The sequence below is a fragment of the Diaporthe amygdali genome, assembly GCF_026229845.1.
Source record: "Diaporthe amygdali strain CAA958 chromosome Unknown NODE_63_length_156346_cov_64_415879, whole genome shotgun sequence".
Taxonomy (NCBI): domain Eukaryota; kingdom Fungi; phylum Ascomycota; class Sordariomycetes; order Diaporthales; family Diaporthaceae; genus Diaporthe; species Diaporthe amygdali.
In genome coordinates, this window is record NW_026517083.1 from 108,838 (window position 1) to 127,351 (window position 18,514).

The following is an 18,514-nucleotide window of genomic DNA, read 5'->3' on the forward strand; positions in this document are numbered from 1 at the left end:
ACAAAAAGGCTTGAGTAAATTTCATATATACAGGACCTGAGAGCCTTGATACTCAATATTGACAGAGCAGGGGAGCCTGGCCTGCTAAAAACTACCTAGGTACAGTGACAGGCTTGAGGCGATACACCCAAGACATACAGCATGCCTGTCCCGACCTGTCGTATGCCACTCCCTCACCGAGCTGCCCTCACGGCAGCACGGAAGCTTCACCCATGACTGGTGTCAGCCACTCCCGCCTTGGGGCGAGACAGGCCCGGCTGGAGGTGGCCCTCCTCTCGTGGAACGGTCGATGGCTGTTGATTGCGGATGTCTCACCGTGGTATGTGCCAGCGCGATTTGCAGATCTATCCGGTCCTTTCATCTGCGTATCCAGATGGGCAGACGCGTAGCAGAGATCCCTAACCACAAATTCCCAGTAGATGTACGACCTTCTCTACGATCGCGGCGAGCACGGCAACTTATCACGTGTTCGCGCTTCAAGCGTGACCAAGGAGAGTTTCGATCCCGTAGCATGGCACTTTTGATCGCCTTCGCAGGAACCTGCAAGGAACAGCGGTCGCATCCCGCCAGCCCCCCTACCCCCCCAGCGCCGGGCTGGTGGGCAGGATGTCAAGCAGTGTTGAAACACCCTGACACGTCTGCCGCGTTCATGAGCTGTTACAACGTGGGCCTCTTGAGCTTCCCCAAGTGCGTGAGCCACACGGAGTGCAGCTCGGCGTGGCTTGCGGAGCAGGCAGCTGCGGCGGTCTGCCATGTGTACGAAGTATCGCAAGCCAAGGCGCTCCCAGCGCCGTTGATAGCTCGTGTACTTGCATTCGTCGCCGTCACATGGGCGATGTTTCTGGGGGGGCGGTGAACTCACCGGCCCTCCAGGAACGGGAAACAGTTGTCTTGGTGTCTCGGACCATGTATGCGACAGGTCACCCTGCCGGGCCTCCCAGTAATATTTTTATTCACCTCTCCTTTCCCTCCGACGGAGCGCACTGAGACAGCTTTCGTAGAACCGGAACCCGCCAGCGCGCATGGGAGATCCTGCTGCCTGATCCAGAGTGTCGGGAATACGATGGGAATGGAATGGTACTCATCCGCGGATCAATTGGCCCAGTCGAGTGGAAGTGGACGGTGCGCGGCCCAGTGCAACACAGATATATCCAGAATCACGGATTCTGGAAAAGGCGGACTGCCCGCAGACCCGAGGGAGGGGGAGGGGGAGGGCACCTCAGCGCGCTCCCCTTGAGCACGACTCAATCGCCTTGGAAACTCATGCCAGGCGAGGCGAGGTGACGATATCAGTCATCTCCGGCGCTGTGCTGTGTCGTCGGCGCTTGGGAGCAAAAGGCCCATGGGCTCCGCGGGAAGCTGCATGCAGGCTGATGCCGCCGGAGTAGCACTCGCGTCCTCGGTGGCATCCCGACGTGATCAGCTGAGGTGGTGTGGCCCGCGGGGAAGGGATTCATATCGAGAGGCGGTCCGATGTTCCCGCGGCAAATCTGAGCGAGCCCTCAAAGAAAGCTGCTGTCTGGGTTGATGTAGCGTCCCGGGCTCGTGGTATGATGTGATGTGATGTGTGGGAAATAACCCCAATCTGCGTGGTTCCGCCGGTTCATGCTGTTCCTTCGTTCGCCGACAAATGGGACGGGGCGGAGCTAATGTTGGCTGTTTTTCACGTTCTCCTCTAAAACATCCAAGAAAGACACAGCATCTTCAGGCGTGCGAATTCCCTGTGCTGTCTTGTACGCCCTCGCACCAATGGCACCCTTTGATCGCAGAGATTTGCTGCTGCCCTGCTCGTTTGGCATCTCTCGTGAAGCGGAGACGAATGACATCGACGCGGACGCCGCATGACAGGTGGTACAACTGACAGCTACTTCTTCCGTCTCCGCCTTGGCTCCTCAAGCAGCTTTCATGGTTATGTGTGACTGCGAAACTACTATGTCGGACGTAGACGAACGTCTCACGTGCCAGCGACGGCCGTCGTCGACAGCAATTTGCTTTCTCTACATTGGAAGTGCCTGACGGTGGAAATTATGTGTTGTGATGGCAGCCTTGGCGCAGGCAGTAACACACGGTGCCTAGCCAGCTCCCGACCAGCAGTCTCTTCCTTCTATTCCTAAGTCTGCCTCCATTTTGGCTCAACTATGCATCCTCAAGACGATGGCTTGTGGTTAAGCACGACATGTCGTTCAGTTGTCGTCGTCGAACCGCGCATGCGTACCAGGGTGCCCCGGGGGACCACAGTCCCCCCCTGGGCGCTGCGTCTAGATCCTACGTACTGCCGGGGGGCAGGGAGGGTAGCAGGGGGGGAGGGAAGGTCGCGCGGAGAAGCCGGGGGTGGCCGATGCAACAGGCGCATGCACAGGCCTATCCCTATAACAATAAGGTTGGACATGGTTTGGATATCGGGGGCGCCTGGGCTCCCCCCCTTCCAGTGCGTCCGACTCCACCTCGCTCCCAGGGCAAATTTCCCCTGGTCGGGCAACAAGTCATGCCCCAGTGGACCTGTCTCGTCGAGATCTTCTGGAGAACCCCTGAGGATGTCCTGTCATTTCCCCCTGCCTTCACCCTTCATTCCCCTGAAGCTTGCTCCGCAGCATCCAAGGGTTCATCTTTTGGTAGGGCTGGAAAGTGGGTGGCCCTTGGCCTCTCATGCTCGATAGGAGAATATAGTCTATTTATTTGGGGACTGCGAGCGTGCCACCTTCTGCCAGATTTGCGATGTGCTGAAACAGGGGTCAGCTTTTCTGAGCACCACTCATGCCGTGGTGACGAAGCTTTCGGAGCCTGAGGTAGCGAACGCGTTCGGTTGCAGATATGAGGCAATAATGTTTTGCCATTCAATCACTGCCGACACACCGCCACGGCGAATTTGAAATGTCGGGTATTTCGAAAATGACAGGTTTTTTCCCCTAGCTTCAATAGTATGTGGACAGCGCCACACCCGTGCTTCTCGGTGCCGTTCAAATCCTGCAATTTTCAGCACGAATAGGCATTTAGTCCGTGCAAAGTATCATAGAATCGCGACCGGCAAGCGTACTGTGCATGGCACATGGCAGTCCACATTCGTATCTGGCCTTGTTTTTTTGACGCGCAACTGACGCGGATGTGGCTAGCCATGTGGAGCCCGGCGCGTCAATAGTGGTCGACCGCTGTGCTCTTCCCGTGAAGGCTCTGCCCCGAGCCTGGCGAAGTCTGCCCATTCGTATTCGAGTCATCTTGAAATGAAGATGACGACAGGGCCAGGAAAAACTGGCCCCAAGGTGTCTCAATTTCCTGATGATCGCCGCTTGCCAGTTGTCTGGTGTGATTTTGGCCGTGGTTGTCACAGAGCCGAATGGATTCGAGGAGACGCCAGGGTGAGCGAAAGAGTTTGCCCAGGACGGGGATGTTTTCCTGAATGAGCATAGTGTGGCGAGCATGAGGAGTCTCAGGTACAGTGCATACCGAGCTCGAGACGAATTTTACCGCGGCATCTGATAGCATAGCAGGATGGCAACTCTTGCTCGGCACAATTCTTGGTTCCTAGCTGTGGTTACGACTCAATAAAGCCAGCACAGCAAAAGCAAATTAGTCACCAATGAAGCCTGGCGTTCTACAGAACTAACAAATGTAAACCATGGCCTTTGTAATTTTCCATCCTCTCGCTCATTGATGCACGTAGTGGTGGTGGTCGTGGAAGCCATCTGGCTGCAGTAGCCATGAAGTTACCTGCAGCTCACCGCGTGCATTGTCTGGCATGGCTGCTACGCCATGTCTGCTCTTCTTACGTGGGGGCACGACGAGGCTATGGGAGAAGCTTATGGTCGTCTTCGATCGTTCTTCACCCCTGCCGTTGAGAAGGGTTTAAGCAGGCGCAGGGTGGTAGGGCCCGACTGCAGGCCGCGCACATGGGGAAGGGGGGCATGCGTGCCACATCCCCAAGACGAGTGCAGCCAGGGTGCTGGCGAAGGGTGGGGTCTTACGATCAGGAGCTTGGCGCTGGAAGAGACCGGCGTACACAGTACTCAGGCATGCACGCACTTTTGATACTCGCGCCGTCAACCCATCTCATCGACCAACGGCTGCGGCGGCGCCCGCATCCAGCGCCTCGGAGCGTATTTGTCTGACGTAGGAGGAAGCTGAACAGTCGAGGAGATCGGAGCAGAGGGGCGAGTATCTGTATTTGCAATCCAAGTCGAAACTGTTACTAATCAGCCAGTACTTTTTTAGAAACTTCCGTTTCCGGTCAAGCTTTTTTCACCCTAATGGACCTGAGGTTATGAATCTTCGATTGGCTGTGCGGGCCACAAAAAGGATCAATAAAGAGACAAGCAATGAAGAGTTGAAGATATTAACTTGGTAGCCTGCGAGCTATATCGATAATAGCCATCGTGGTCCACCTGTTTTAGGCTGCAAGGGTTGTGATAGAAACGAAAGAGATCGGCTCCGAACCACGATACGCCCCAGGTGGTTCCGTTGGCATGGCAGGTCTCCAACAGGGCGAGATGCCCCCTGTAAAATCCACTCTAAGACGACAGTTCTCGGCTGTGGAAACCCTGATACATCGCACTTGTATAGGTGTTGAGTGATTAGAAACGTGAGATTCTGTTCTCAGCGTGGTCTTGAAAATGTCCAATGTTGAAGCGCAGTAGTAAAGGCCAACTGCTTGGGATCTTTCAGCGAACCTGCCACTTCGAGTAGTGTTCGAATAGTTTAAGTTATCACACCAACAATCTAGAACAATGAGCGACGAACATCTAAAAAAGGCCGGGGTCAGGATCAGGGGCTGACAGGGTGGCCGTCCACGATGCATTCCCGGGACGGGGATGGCGGGAAGCAGGCTCTCTGCCGTGCGGTAGTGCTGCATGTTCCAAATGAACATCCAGGTCCTGACAGGCTCCTTCACGATCGCCTCAATTTATAACGATTCTCGAATTGTGCAGAAGCAGGAATGTGTGGGCGGTATTAAGCTGTCCATACACAGACCTCCGGCAGACTGCTATCCAGCAAGCGCCTTCGCTATTTCAATTGTTCCGAATATAACAGAATGCGATGTTGCATTGACCACTCCGAGGAGTGCAAGCCCTGTCGGACCCTGCGGCTTGGCAGTCCAGGTTCTGCGAATGCCGTTCTGGGATGGAGGTGCCTGCATGACAGGAATGCTTGCTCGCCATGCACCGGATGGTTGTGGTAAATCTCAGGGCCCGACTTGTGGGCAAGAGCAACATAATCACCGTCGTGAAACATCTGGTACGTGATGAACGAGCTCACTAGTGTAGGGAGCCACCGGAATGCGACCTCGGTCGAGATGGCAGCAGTATTTCGAAATGACCTTATCAGTTGCGAAACGTGAGGCGCCTTCCTTGTCGCGGTGCTCATACCCGACTGTGGAAAGGCCCGGTCGTGTTGCTGAGTCCTGAGTTGCGGTTGTCTCGGAAATGACGAGAATAGCATCGCCGAGGAAAATCACACAGGTGGCCGTCGTAGGTTGTTTCCGCCAGGTTACCTCCGCATCGAATTGCATATGGCGAATGGGATGGCAAGAGCGCGTTCCTGAGATTTGCAGTACCATTGCGAAATCGGTTGAATGCCCCTTGATTGCAACAGAATCCTGCGGAACAGTGGAGCGGCTAAGTGAACCAACTCGCTGACCTCTTACTGTAGAGCTCTGACGATCGGGGCAGCGAGTGTCCCTGGCCACTGGCAAACGGGCAAGCAAGTCCCTGCCAGTGCACACAGTGCTCCGTGTGGTCACTTTCGAGGCTTGAACATCGAACGAAGATCCAGAGGACGCTGTCAGATGGCAGGCCGGTGCCTGGGTCGCCCACAGTAACATCGAGCTGTGTTAATTACGAAGTACAGGACCGCGATACTGTGGGCTGTGTCCCACCATTGGATCGCCGCTCGCCAGACTTTCGTCCGAGCACACCGAGCTGATGTGCTCAGAAAGCGAACGATTTCCTTTGCTGGCGAGGCAAGTGAAAGTGAAAGTGTATCAAGAGTGGCGAGCTACTCTATGCTCATTTGGCGCAAGATGGGATGGCTGGATGGGGACTCGTGGCTAACGCCACAAGTTCGCCTGGGTCGCCTGCGACATGACGTGCTGGTGGGTTCTGATTCGACGATAGCGGTGCGGATGGAGGTGGAGGGGAGGTCGGTTGGTGGTCGACGGTCTCGCTGGGCTGGTGGGCAGGGCTGGTGTGGCCCTGTGTGGCCCTGTGCGGCCCTGTGCGGCCCTGTCTGCCTGTCTGCAGCCTGTGTGGCCAGACACCCACCACACCCACCAACCACACCAAACGTTGGTGGCCCCAGCAGGCCAAGGAAGGAAGGTCACTGATTCAGGAATAGGTGCCCAAAGTACCGGGAACCGCGGGATGGTTTCGAAGAAAGTTGGAGCCCGGTCGAAATTAGATCCCCACTTGATGAAGATTGTACCGCAAGCCACTGTCCACAATCTATGGGGCAATGATTCTGCTATCTGCCTGTTAGCTTGCCAAAATTGATGGTGCGGTTCGAGTGTTTGAATTCGCCCAAGACTGCGAGGTCGAGCACGGAGGCAGCCGGGGGGAGCAGGAGAGGTGCAGTACGCCTCTAGTATGAGTGTGTGAGGGACGGTGCAGCACCACACCGTATTGTGTAGGTATGTATGTATGTATGTATGTATGTATGTATGTATGTATGTTTGTATGTATGTATGTTTGTATGTACGTCTGTATGTACGTCTGCACAATATGTATGATTGAGCCGCCCCCCCCTCCCTCTCCCAGCCCCTGTGCCGATGCGATGGCATGCGACGGGAGCAAGCCCACGACGCCCTGGTCGAGGTTGAGCAGGGCTGGCGGGCGGCCTGGCGGCGGGCGGGTGGCGGGTGGTCCCCTGGGAGACGTTCGAACCAGACATTCGGATCTCTGGTGCATCTATCATCCTTGAAGCTGCAAAATAAGCATCTGACGAAGATGGACCAGCGTATGACAAAAGTCAAGTCAAGGACATGGGCGAGTCTGTGTGTCTTCGAAGGGCGGCCAGGGCTCCCTACGCCTACGGACTGTTGATGCGTCCAGAGAGATCAGATCACCCATTACTGTGGACTGTGGACTGTGGACTGCGGACTGTGGACAGTAGTGCATGGTCTACCATGCCCAGGTAACTCTTGACAGGATGCACGGCCGGTTCGCCGTGTGTGCAGACAGCAGACAGGACCGCCCGTGTGCACAGAACAGGACCAGAATAGGACAGACCCGAAGCGAGACTCTCGAAACCGGGAAAGAAAACAGGGACACGCCTCCTGGGCATTCATCCCACTGCACACCGAGTCGAGAAGGAGGTCCATACTGTAACGTAAGTTGGAAGACACTTTGAATGGTACTGTGTCTGCTGAGATCGGAACAAGTGGCCAATTGAACAGCCTCAGCAGCATGTCAGAGCAAGAAGGCCTTATCCCGTGCTTGTTGTGCAAATCACGAAGGTGCAGAAGTGCACGCTCTGCATATTTTCCTTCCTATACTGTCCCAAGATCTCAAAGCCCAAGGAGGGGGGGCGCAGGCGGTACGGTGGTACGGCGATACCTGGTGCTGGAAACTCCCGCACTGACCAGGGCCAGGGCTGGGATCAGGGCCATGGCCCACATGTGGACTCGCCAGGTTTGCCGGTGCCCAGGTGCCTGGGAGCCAGGAGCCAGGAGCCTGGCAGCCCGCACTCCTCCCACGCTAAGAACCCTGGCCTGGCGCCTTCCTTCCTGGGTACAGTGCTACTATGTGCAGTATTTCCCTAGGCACGCTGTGCAGCAAGTACCTACCTAGCCGGGCCCGTCAGCCCCAGCGCCACCTGGGAGCATGGGCGTCTGCAGCAGCTTGCGTCGAGGAAGAGGTACCTGCCTGCCATATGGGTACCCAGGTATCGAGGTAGACAGGTACGCCATGGACAGGGCACGCCCATACAGTACGGCACTGTAGCATTGCGCAGTAAAAGTACAGTACGAACCTCAGCCAAACGAACCACCAGCTCATGTCCCTCTTGACGCGACTGCAGGCATTTGAAATTTCGCAACTCCTGCCCATCTTCCTCCGGCTACCGCTATCGACTATCATCATCACCGTCGCCATCCTCCTCCTCCTCCTCCTCTCTGGCATCTCTGCATCTCCTTGGTGCTTGTACGGGCGATACAGTCGTGCACGCGACGTTCGGTTAGAGATCCAGATTTGCATCCACTCGCAACATCCACAGCCACGGTCAGTACCTTGTCCAGAGCGTTTCGATGACGCTGCTCGCTCGCTCGCTCTTCAGCGAGAGCCAGAGCCAGAGCTTTGCAACAGCCCCAACCCACGACGCGACCGCGTGCAGAGGCCACCAGACAGCCAGAGAGTCCCCACTCCACTCCAGCCGTCTCCCAGGCCAAGAATTGGAATCCTGCCCGAATCACTTGTCGCAATTACTCTGTCCTGCCCTCTACTTCTTCTTGTTCTTCCTCAACTGCACTGTCGTTGTCGTCCATGCTGCCCTCTGCCGTCTCGTCTTCTGGCCTGGGCTAACTTTTGGTCAACCGCTTTCCAGGGTCAGTCACTTAGGCGCAACGGTCATAGACCACGATCATCCCTGCTCCTCGACGACCAGGATTTTTTCCCGCTTCGAAATCCCTGAGCCTTCAAGGTTCACCATATTTCCCCAAACTTCAACCCACAGACTCGATTTCGACGGCCATTCCAGCCAGACAATTCCGAATCCAAGGTGCCACGGCGACCTTGTGCTTCAGTATCACGACAATTCTTCTACCCACGCGGGTGACTGCGCCACCGCCTGCAGCTCGAGTGGCTTGCCGTTGATACAACTTCCAACAGCGAGCGCCCACCTAAAACATCACTTACGCCCTTACTGCTTCACCCAAGCCGACAGCCGTCGCAGCCAACGTGACGACGAACCGTCCGCGAAGGAGCGACGTCCCAGCTCATCTGATCCATCGAGATACTATTGAATCGTAACTAGAGCGCGACGCCTCGTCAATCTGGCCAGAGCAGCGCCCAAAGGTCCGTCTCGCGAGTTGTCCCAGTCTAAACGCCACCTCTGGCTCCTGAATCCTGGCACAACGCGTCTCTGCTCTCTGCTGAGCTTACATGACTGATACGAGCCTGATGCAGCTGCTTCAAATCGGAGAGTGTAGTTGGACGCCCACTTTCGCCTGCGCGTTGACTGGTTTTACTCAAGTCCAGGTGAGCATTGCTTCTGTCCTTTGTTCAATCCACCCCCATCTCTGCGGTGCGCTCTCCGTCGGTCTCGTGTTCGCCTGAGGCTCGCAACGATCACGTCTGTCCCCGAGGACGGGCACCTGGTCAAGCCCCACCAGCGCGGGCAGACATGTCAACCTCGAACGATCCCGTCGGGTCTGTAGCAGATTCCAGCCTCGAGGCAAGGCACAAACATCACGTCACATTTTAGAGAGGGAAGAAGCCTCCCAGTGCTACTTTACTGGGGTCGCATGCGAGTGCCGCTCCAAGGTTCTTAACCCCTGACGCTCTAGTCTCTCCTTTAATATCACCCGCACCCAAGTGGGCGGCATGGCGGCAAGCCTGGAACCTACCCCGATGTTGTCCTTTTGTTCAGCCCAGGCACAGCTACCTCCTTCCTGTACTTCCTGTATGAATACTTGACCGCCGAATCCCTCGTGCTGCCGCCGCTGGCTCGTTCCCTCCAGCCGTCGTAATCCCTACATACTTTACCGTCTCTCTCCCCCAAGCCGACATAGTCTCAAAAGACTCTCGTCACGACCCGGCGCCCCGTTTTCGTTTGTTACTGCCCGCTGTCAACGGTGTCTGTTGCTTGCTAGTCGAACAAGGATTCTGCGTCATAGTTGGTACCTACTCCGCACTGCGACTTCCACCCGACCCCTGCCCACCTCTGCATCCCAAGTCGTCCTCCCCTGGAGACCCTTCATTCCCCACTGCTCGCGATTAGATGGCTAACCTCAAAAGTAGATCCAAAATCGAGCCGTGTCGGACATCACGTCTGTGGTAAACCCCAACTAAACACGTACTTCTTGCGACAGAGTAGGCTTGGCTCCCTGCAATTCGCCTTGTCTACCGGCCTGTTCAGCGCACCTGCTCGCGCGGCCCATCCTTGATCGAACCGACTTGACAGCTAGGGTACGACCCTGCTTACCGTCGAGGACATCCACGCTCGCTCACGTGGCTGTTAGGCTGAACTCCCACCACAGAGCATCCCGAGTGTCTGGTCTGCCACAACGGCCTCACACCCGACCATACCGGGATTCCCTGCGGTCGTTTGTATTACTCACGACGTCGCTTTCAACGATCAGTGTTCTCGAATCACTCAGACACTCCGAGGTTGGTGAGCTCAACATCTCCTGTCCTGAAAACACGCGCTCTGCCCCAGAGCCGATTCCTCACGAAGATGTGGCCGGCCCGATTCTGCTCTGGCTTCGTCGCATTGTGCCGTGCAGCCACGTAATGTCTAAAATGCGCGCTCTATTTTGCACCTAGCCTGCCGTCCTTCCCTCTAGTCTGGCTAGATCATGCTCGGAGACCCCTTCGACACCCGTCGACACTATCGCCGGGGCATCGGAAAATTGTTCATGCGTATCGCTAATTCGCTATGAGCAGGAAGACATCCGTACTCGACAGCAGTCGAACTTCGTATTTGTGTCTCAGGGACTTTTGGTGGACTTATTGTGAAGGGAATTTAGCAGTAAGTCAAATGCATTCCTGGCATTGGGCTCTGTTCCAGAGCATGAGCATGAGCATGAGCACACTTCCGGAACGGCTTGGTTTACCCCATGCACCCATGCCTCACTTCAGAGCGACGCAATCTCAATGCGGGCGAACTCCGGCTTAGATCGGGTAGCGTCAGTGCTGGTCGATCAAATGAGCGACACTTGGACTTGAAGAACGTGGGATTAGTGCCAATGCTACGGTCCTTGGCCCCTACTATCTTGACCGTGCTACAAACCAGAGCAACATCGGTCGGAGATGAAGTTTTCGCAGCCACCAGGCTAACATTTCAGCCGTTGAGCAGGTCGATTCGATAACTAATTACGCCGAGGACGACTGTCCATATGGGCTTGATGACAATGGCTAGAGATCATCGACAGGCCAATGGCCAGTTTAAGGAAGAGCCTGGCAATGACTCGGTGAGTTTTCCATTGCATTTTCTAAGAAAGTCAAACAAGACCCTAGCACACACCTCCATTTCTGTTCGCGGCATGTCCACACGGTAGTGCCGACCTGCATGTCTCTTTTGGACTTGCGGCCCATGTCGCTGCCGTCGTAGTACAGCTGCACAGCCCTCTCTACCTTGTCGAACCTATCGTCCTTTTTATCCAACCCGCGCCTGTATCTGCACCTGCCGTCCGTCGAAGCCCCTGGGGTACGTCCCTGTTATCCCAGTCAATCTCCCCAGTTGGGGGTGTTTCCAGAAGACGAGATCGAATGTCGCAAGCTTGACCGGGACCGGATTGGGCTCAGGTCTGTGGGAATTGCAGGGGAGGCAGCTGTTTCACATTAGAGACTGGGGGGCGACACCGTTGCATGCGACAAGGCGCGCCGGACAGGGTTTGCTAGTGCGACCCACAGAGTCTGAACTGTGGGAAACCTTGGATCTCCCTGCTAGCCAAGCCGGCGGCGGAAATACATGGATGCCACGACGCATTGAAGGGGGGACCTCGACGCGTCATGCACACGAGCAGATGTCATTTCCCTTCCCAGATGTCTGTTATCTTTTTTTGGTGTGTTTCTTTTTTGGCGTCCTCAAAGCGGAGCGAGACGAGCTGTGCAATGCGATGCCGTCCGGTACGGCGCCCACAGATCCACAGGATCACAGCAAGGTTTCAACCCATTGACCGGGGGAGCCGGGAGCTGGGTGGTCACGGCAAGGCCCAAACCTTGGCGGGAGATTGGGCAATTCAGGCTAGAAGCTCAGCTGGGTCTCTGGCAGACCGCGTGCTATGGCGGCCCAGTACACACAATTTCATACGAATGCGCTGAGGGCGGCGACGCCAAACAAGCAAGTTGCAACGGCTGAAAGCTCGGGATTCGGGTCGACAGCCGCCAGTGCTTGAACTTTCACACTCATCACCGTACAACGTACATAGTACGCCCGTCCGCCCGTCAGGTCATCGGCGGTGGTGGTGGTCGAGGCGACCGGAGACATGTGACGGATGGGCTCCAGCAGCACAGCACGCACAGCATGCACATCGCACCATAGGCCACGCCCGGCCAGTCAAGTGACAGCAAATCGGCCGCTGGGTCTTCTTGCTGCCGGAGAATCGTCGAGCCTAGCCTCTGGGCCCGCAACCCCTGGTGGGTGTGTGGCTTGAAGGCGCTGGAGATGCACAGATTGGGGGGCGGGGGATGGCTTGATGGATGGAATGGAAGTCCTTCCCAGCGGCAACGGTCCCCGGTTACAGTCTAGGGCTGCAGTGCAGCCCTTCCGCGAGTGCCCCGACACGAAGCCACTTGACCAGACAACTGGGCAGCTGGGGAGCAAGCGAGCTGCGAGCCGAGCAGGGATCGGCCCAGAGGCTAGGATTGCGCTTCCACACCGCCCCTTCTCAGGCCAAAGTACATACGTACACGCATGTACTGCGGTACATGTGGTGCAAGAGTCGCGCGCAACACGGTGGCCATGCACCCTCCTCTAGGGCCGGAGCAGAGGCCTTGTTCTGGAAACCCTTCTTCGCTCGCTCTCGTCTCAGCCGTGCTCATTGGACCACGGGCTGGCCCCTGCATCCCTGCCTGCTTAAATCCCTGGCCCCGCCCACCACCACCTTTTTCCCTTGGGCCCATAATTTCATTTCATCTTTCCAACGCAATGCAGTCAATGCCTGCGTGCTGGCCGCTCCTCGTTTGCCGACTCGACGAGTCTTGAGCGCCCGACTCCGCCAGCCACCAGTCCTGGAGCTTGCTGCCCGTCAATGCTTGGACAAGCCCAAACAGCCTACGCATCAAGACCTATACCACATCTCTGTTATTACTGCCGTACCGTGCCTGCGCCTGCTGCTGCTGCTGCTCGCTGCTGCTGTCGCTGCCGCTGCTGCTGTTGCTTGCTGCTTGCCATGAGCTGATGTGGCTCCTTTTTTCCCGTCTTCTTTTTCTCGTCGTCGCCGTGAGAGCCATTGCGAAGCCAGCCCAGCCCCACAAAATCTCAAGCTGCATCTAGTTCAAATATCTTCACAACCCTGCTTCCTTCCATTCCCCCCCCCTTCGCGGTTCTCATCCTCGCTACCCTTCACTACCGACATCTTTCTGGATCCTGGGTCTTGGTCAGTAACAGTAACGGTGCCCTGCCCTTTCCCCTGCTCTGTCCTGTCTTGCTCTGTCCTGCCCTGCCCTGCCCTGCCCTGCCCGGCCTGCTTGCTGCCCTGCAAGCTGCCCTGCAAATGCAATCATGTTCATCCTATTCCCTGGTTCGAAGTGGCTTTTTTTCTCTGTCTTTCTCATTTACCCCAGTTTACCCTCCCTCCAGCGCATGCCATGGGTCTGGGATGTCATCACAGTGGCTTCCCACTCGTTCCAGGGCCATGCACATCACTCGATTTCCGATCTTGGGATTTCAGGCATTATGAATGGTCCAAATTCCTCCTGCCCTGGCCCCCTGCCCTCGCTTCTGTGCCTCCCCCATGGCATGGCCTGCGCGTGGGCAAGGGCAAGGTGAAAGGGTGGATGCTGCCTTTCCGAGGCTAGGCCTCAGCGTCGTCAATCCATCATCCCCGTCATATTATCGTCTCGCCCCAATCAATAATAGGCTCTCGGAAGCTTCGCGGTCCTTGACAGTGTCAGGGTGCTGTGCAAATAAAGAAAAAGAAAAAACCTTACCTCGTCTGGTCTCTTACACTTTTTTCTCCCCCCTTCCCGCCCAGTCTCGTCTACGTTGAGCCTTGTTGCTGGAGCCGGCAGAACTAATGGGAGTCTTCTCTATGCAGCATTATCCCCACCAGGCCCCACCACCTTCGCATCTTCAGCACCATCGACCTCCCAGCATCGTTCATCAACAGCACCATCCCCAGGCTGCACCTCCACAACAGGCATCGCATCCTTCCGGGTACTCGTCGAGCCATCCCACCGCCCCGGTTTATCAACAACCGAACCAAGGGAACGCAGCGCAGAACTCGACACAGGACGGCCTGCCGTACTACCAGGCGAGCCCATACAGCACCCCAAGCGCGACAAGCGGATACACGTCCGCAGGTAAGTCGCGTCTCTTTTTTGCTCAACACCATCCTCAAAGACCCTTTGCAGTTACAATTTGCTCACACAACCTCTACAGTAGAGACGCCTGACATGATGGCCGCGACAATGCATCGACAGTATCCCCCCATTTACCAAACCCCCCAGTCCAACTCGCCCGCGTCTGTCGCGTCGCCTTCGGGCCACGATCAGCATAGGAGCATGTATGCCCAGCCGACGTCGCAACAAATGCCACAGCAATCAATGTACTACCCGCCGCAGACTCAATATGGTTCCATGCCTCAGCAGCCTGCCCCTTCGCCCTACAGCCAGCATGCCCAGACGTCTCACCAGTCCATGACCTCTCAGCCAAATATGATGATGTCGCACACTGCCCCACAGCACCAGATCGCGCAGCACGCGACTCAACACGCCCAGGCTGGAATGACGGGAAGCCCACGGCATCAGAAGATTGAGGCTCATCAGGTTCCTCCTCAACTCCAGAGGCCATCGCAATCTGGATCGATCGGAGGCCCCTCGCCGAGCACTCAGAATGGCGCTCAGCTCAACACGCCAACGGGCTCAACCCCCGGCGGTGTTAACCCCAACGCTGCTCCGGGTCCGATTCCCGCCACGACCCCTCTTGTGGTTCGTCAGGATGGAAACGGCGTGCAGTGGATAGCTTTCGAATACTCCAGGGATCGCGTTAAGATGGAGTACACGATTCGCTGCGACGTCGAGTCCGTCGACACCGACCAACTGTCGGCCGAGTTCAAGACCGAGAACTGTGTTTACCCACGCGCGTGCTGCGCCAAAGACCAGTACAGGGGCAATCGTCTCCAGTACGAGACGGAGTGCAACACTGTCGGTTGGGCACTGGCGCAATTGAACCCACCCTTGCGCGGCAAGCGAGGCCTCATCCAGAGAGCAGTCGACAGCTGGCGGAATAGCAACCAGGACCCTAGGCTGCGTTCTAGACGAGTTCGCCGCATGGCCAAGATGAACAATCGCAAGGCCGTCAACAACACTCACCCTGCCCACATGGCCGGTCCAAGTGGTCCTGCAGGGATGGCTGGCTCAGGACCCATGGGTCCCAGTGGTTCAGCTTCCATGGGAAAGCCCGCAATGGCGATGGGCGGGCAGATGCACCACCACCAGGGCGGCTCTGACGGCCACTCTCACGGTGGAGGGGATGAAGTCGGTATGTTCCACCAGATGTGATGTGTGCATTATTGCGACTGCGTGTGATACCTTTCAAAACATATTATACCTATGGCTGCGCTTTGCTTTTTTTTGGTCGTTAAGTTTGGAATCTCGGAAACTGTCTTCGCATTCCTTTTCTTGTTGTTTATACGGCCGCGCCGACTCTATACATACAAGCTTCAGAAGCTCGCCCGGCGACAGGACATGCAGCATATCAGAAAAAAAGACACCTGTACATTACACTATGCGCCTGTTGCGTTGTTAGCTTGTTCTGCTGATTTTTCTTTGGTATTTTGGCATCGCATCGCATTGCACTGCATTCATTTGCGCCTGCTTGCGCCCGTTTGCTATCATTACCATGCAGAGTCATCAGCACTGCAACCAAACACACTCAGCAGCTCGCTCAGGCTCATTTAGTCCACAAGACTGTAGTCAAGTCTCGAGGACCTTTGTATTGCAAAAACAAATCATTTCTCATCAACCCTTACCCTCCTGCTTCAGCTCTCGCGCGCTTGGGCAATAGCCATGCCTCGCTTACACCGTCCTGTTCTTGGCTCTTGTTTCTTGTTTCCCCTGCGACACCTCCTTCTCAAAGCAGCAGCCATAGCCGTCGATCACATGCACATCAAACAGCTAGGATTGCTAACAGCACTGCCCCTGCAGGTGAGGGAGAATACATGGACGACCAACATCATCACCATCACCAAGCTCCCCCGGCACAGCCCGGCCCCGGCGGCGACGACGTTCGCCAGGCCCATGTGTTCCACGGTGGCTTCAACGGTGGCTACGGAAGTAATGCGCCTGCTAGCAGCTCCACCATGCCATCGCTGCAGGACACCCTTAGCAATGGTCATCATCCTGTTACTGCTCGCCGTGCTGGTTCTCGCGCTGCCGGCGCCGACGAGCCAACAGACCTGTTCCCCGACATCCCCGAAGCTAAGAAGCGCAAGTTCATCCTCGTCGAGGATAGCGACCGCCAGAGCCGTCTACGTGTGCGTGTTACCCTCGACGGGGTTGACACCCGCGAGATCCCCGACTCCTTCCGTAAGAGCTCGTCTGTCTTCCCGCGATCGTACTTCCCTCGCGAGATGCAGAGCCCGCCCCCTAGTGCCACAGGATCTAGGTTCTTCCAGGAAGACGTGAGTGACCTTGAAGATGACGGCAACGCTGAGACAGAGGGACGACGTGCCGGTCGTGGTGCCGCCGGGAGGGGCCGGTCTCTGATCAAAGTTCCCGCCACTTCCAACGAAGGAGGCGAGGTCGAAGTCGCCATTCCCAAGTTGCGAAAGGGCATTCGTGGCAAGGAGGTCCGTCTCAACGATCTGGGGTACCGCATGGCGTGGCTACAGAGCAGAGTCTTCGCGGGCCGCCCTGTGTTTCTCCAACGTGCCCTGGATTGCTACCGTAACAAGACGCGCCAGGCAATCGACTCCATCATGCAGGACGTCAAGACCGTGGCCCCGCACTATGAGACCCGCGTTGGCAAGCGCAGGTGGACCGAGAAGACCCGCCGCGGCGACAAGAAGGACGACGAGTCTTAGTTGGACACTCGACTTAGGTCGTTGCCACAAGGTCCCAGCGAGACCTCGGAACAGCCGACCACTCAGCGAAGCACGGAGCAAAATGAAGAGGGGGAGTCGCCGCCCATCGAGCGGGGGACATTAGACAAATGAGGGGCCGTGGATGGCACGGTCTTGAACTCGAGCGTACCTTACTGGGGTGAATGTCGGGAATCGTTACCTCCCAGCCCCAAATGTTGGAGCAACCTGAAGGCTTGTATGGAGATCTCAGGTCCCCAGGGAGCTATCAAGCTATGCGTTCTCAGTCCAGGGTGCTTCGTACATCGAGGCTGTCATTTGATCAATTCTGCGGCGGCTGTTGAGCGCTTGTGAAAGCGCGAGCCAAGTGGCTCCTGGGCGGGACCAGCAATTCATCATCTTCCTCCGCTTTTTGTTTGCGCCGGACAAGCAAATAGACTCTCAAGTCCTTTCTTTTTTTTCTCCTCTTTCCTTCCGTCTTGGCTTCTCCAGCAAAAGTCACGACACGACTGTCACGAACGAAGACTAGACGAACATGATCTCAGCGACGACCAAAAAAAATGATGAAATGGGGGGACATGCGGGAAAAGGAGTCTTGAAAATCAAAAAGGGAAAAAAGATCAACTCGCTCGGGCGGAATCAGTGCTACTTTCTTCAGGTGGGAAAAGGATCTGGAGAGGCGGTTTGCGACTTTCGATTTTTACTTTCTACCTCATTGCCATCATCATTACCAAGTTGTCAAGAGGACTCTTCAAGGAGTAAAGGATGATAAAGGGGGTCTGTTAGGATTCATGATGGGCAGAGTGGATGCTGCGTATGTGCTTGTTACGATTACGGTATTGGTTTGGGTTGGCCCGGAGGATGCAGTCTGACTGATTTCGGCGTGGGGTGTCGTGCGGCTCGGTGACCTGGCTTCTACAACGGACTGATCTTTGATCTGTCTTTGTTAGAGGACTTGGTTGGCCTTTTGATAAGAGTGGGGAGAAGGGCGGGGGAGAGCTTTTCAGCTTGTCATTCTTCCATGCCGTTGCTAGATATCCCCTGTCAAAAAGGTCTGTTTTTAATAGTCTAGTCTGTATGCATTGTCAGCTTTTGTGTGCGTCAGTCCTCACTCGATGATTCCACGGAGTGTTCCCCAGTGGTATGTATGTGCTTGGTGCTTCTCCCAATTTGTGAGGCCTTGATTATGCGTCTGGTCCCGCACAATCCACGCGTGTCTCGATGTCAGTGTTTCTCGCGTTGAGTGTGAGTGTACTAAAGTCGAGGCAAACTGCTGTGGGGATGATTAGCCGAATGGGCAGGGAGAGGCGAGTCATCTTTGGCAATCGTATCTCTTTGTTTTCAAGGGAGTTTCAAACAGGCCGATATTGGATCATGGCGGCATCCTTTTGGATATGCGTTTCAGGGGGCATGGGTATAATTATATATATTGCTTTTTCTGGCTTTCAACCTATCAACCAGTCAGCCCACGCTGAAGCTGAGGAGGATGGGTGTGAGGTTGAGTTTCACGTGTTTGGTTGCGGAGCAAATTATGGACGATGTGGAATTGATCGCCGTCTCTGAGACGTAACATATCATCTCTTGTTGACAACATGTTTCGCCCTTCTGTATGTGGGTGTGGAGGCG

The 18,514-nt window shown here is 55.9% G+C and overlaps 1 protein-coding gene across 1 annotated transcript; it reads left to right on the top strand.

Annotated features, from left to right (window-relative positions):
• Positions 1-13,882: 13,882 nt before the first annotated feature.
• On the top strand, positions 13,883-16,891 carry J7T55_004250 (uncharacterized protein; the record flags this gene model as incomplete). Its single annotated transcript, XM_053136068.1, has 3 exons — positions 13,883-14,168; positions 14,248-15,348; positions 16,014-16,891. The coding sequence occupies 3 exons, from the start codon at positions 13,883-13,885 to the stop codon at positions 16,889-16,891; spliced, it is 2,265 nt and encodes a 754-aa protein (XP_052986348.1).
• Positions 16,892-18,514: the final 1,623 nt, after the last annotated feature.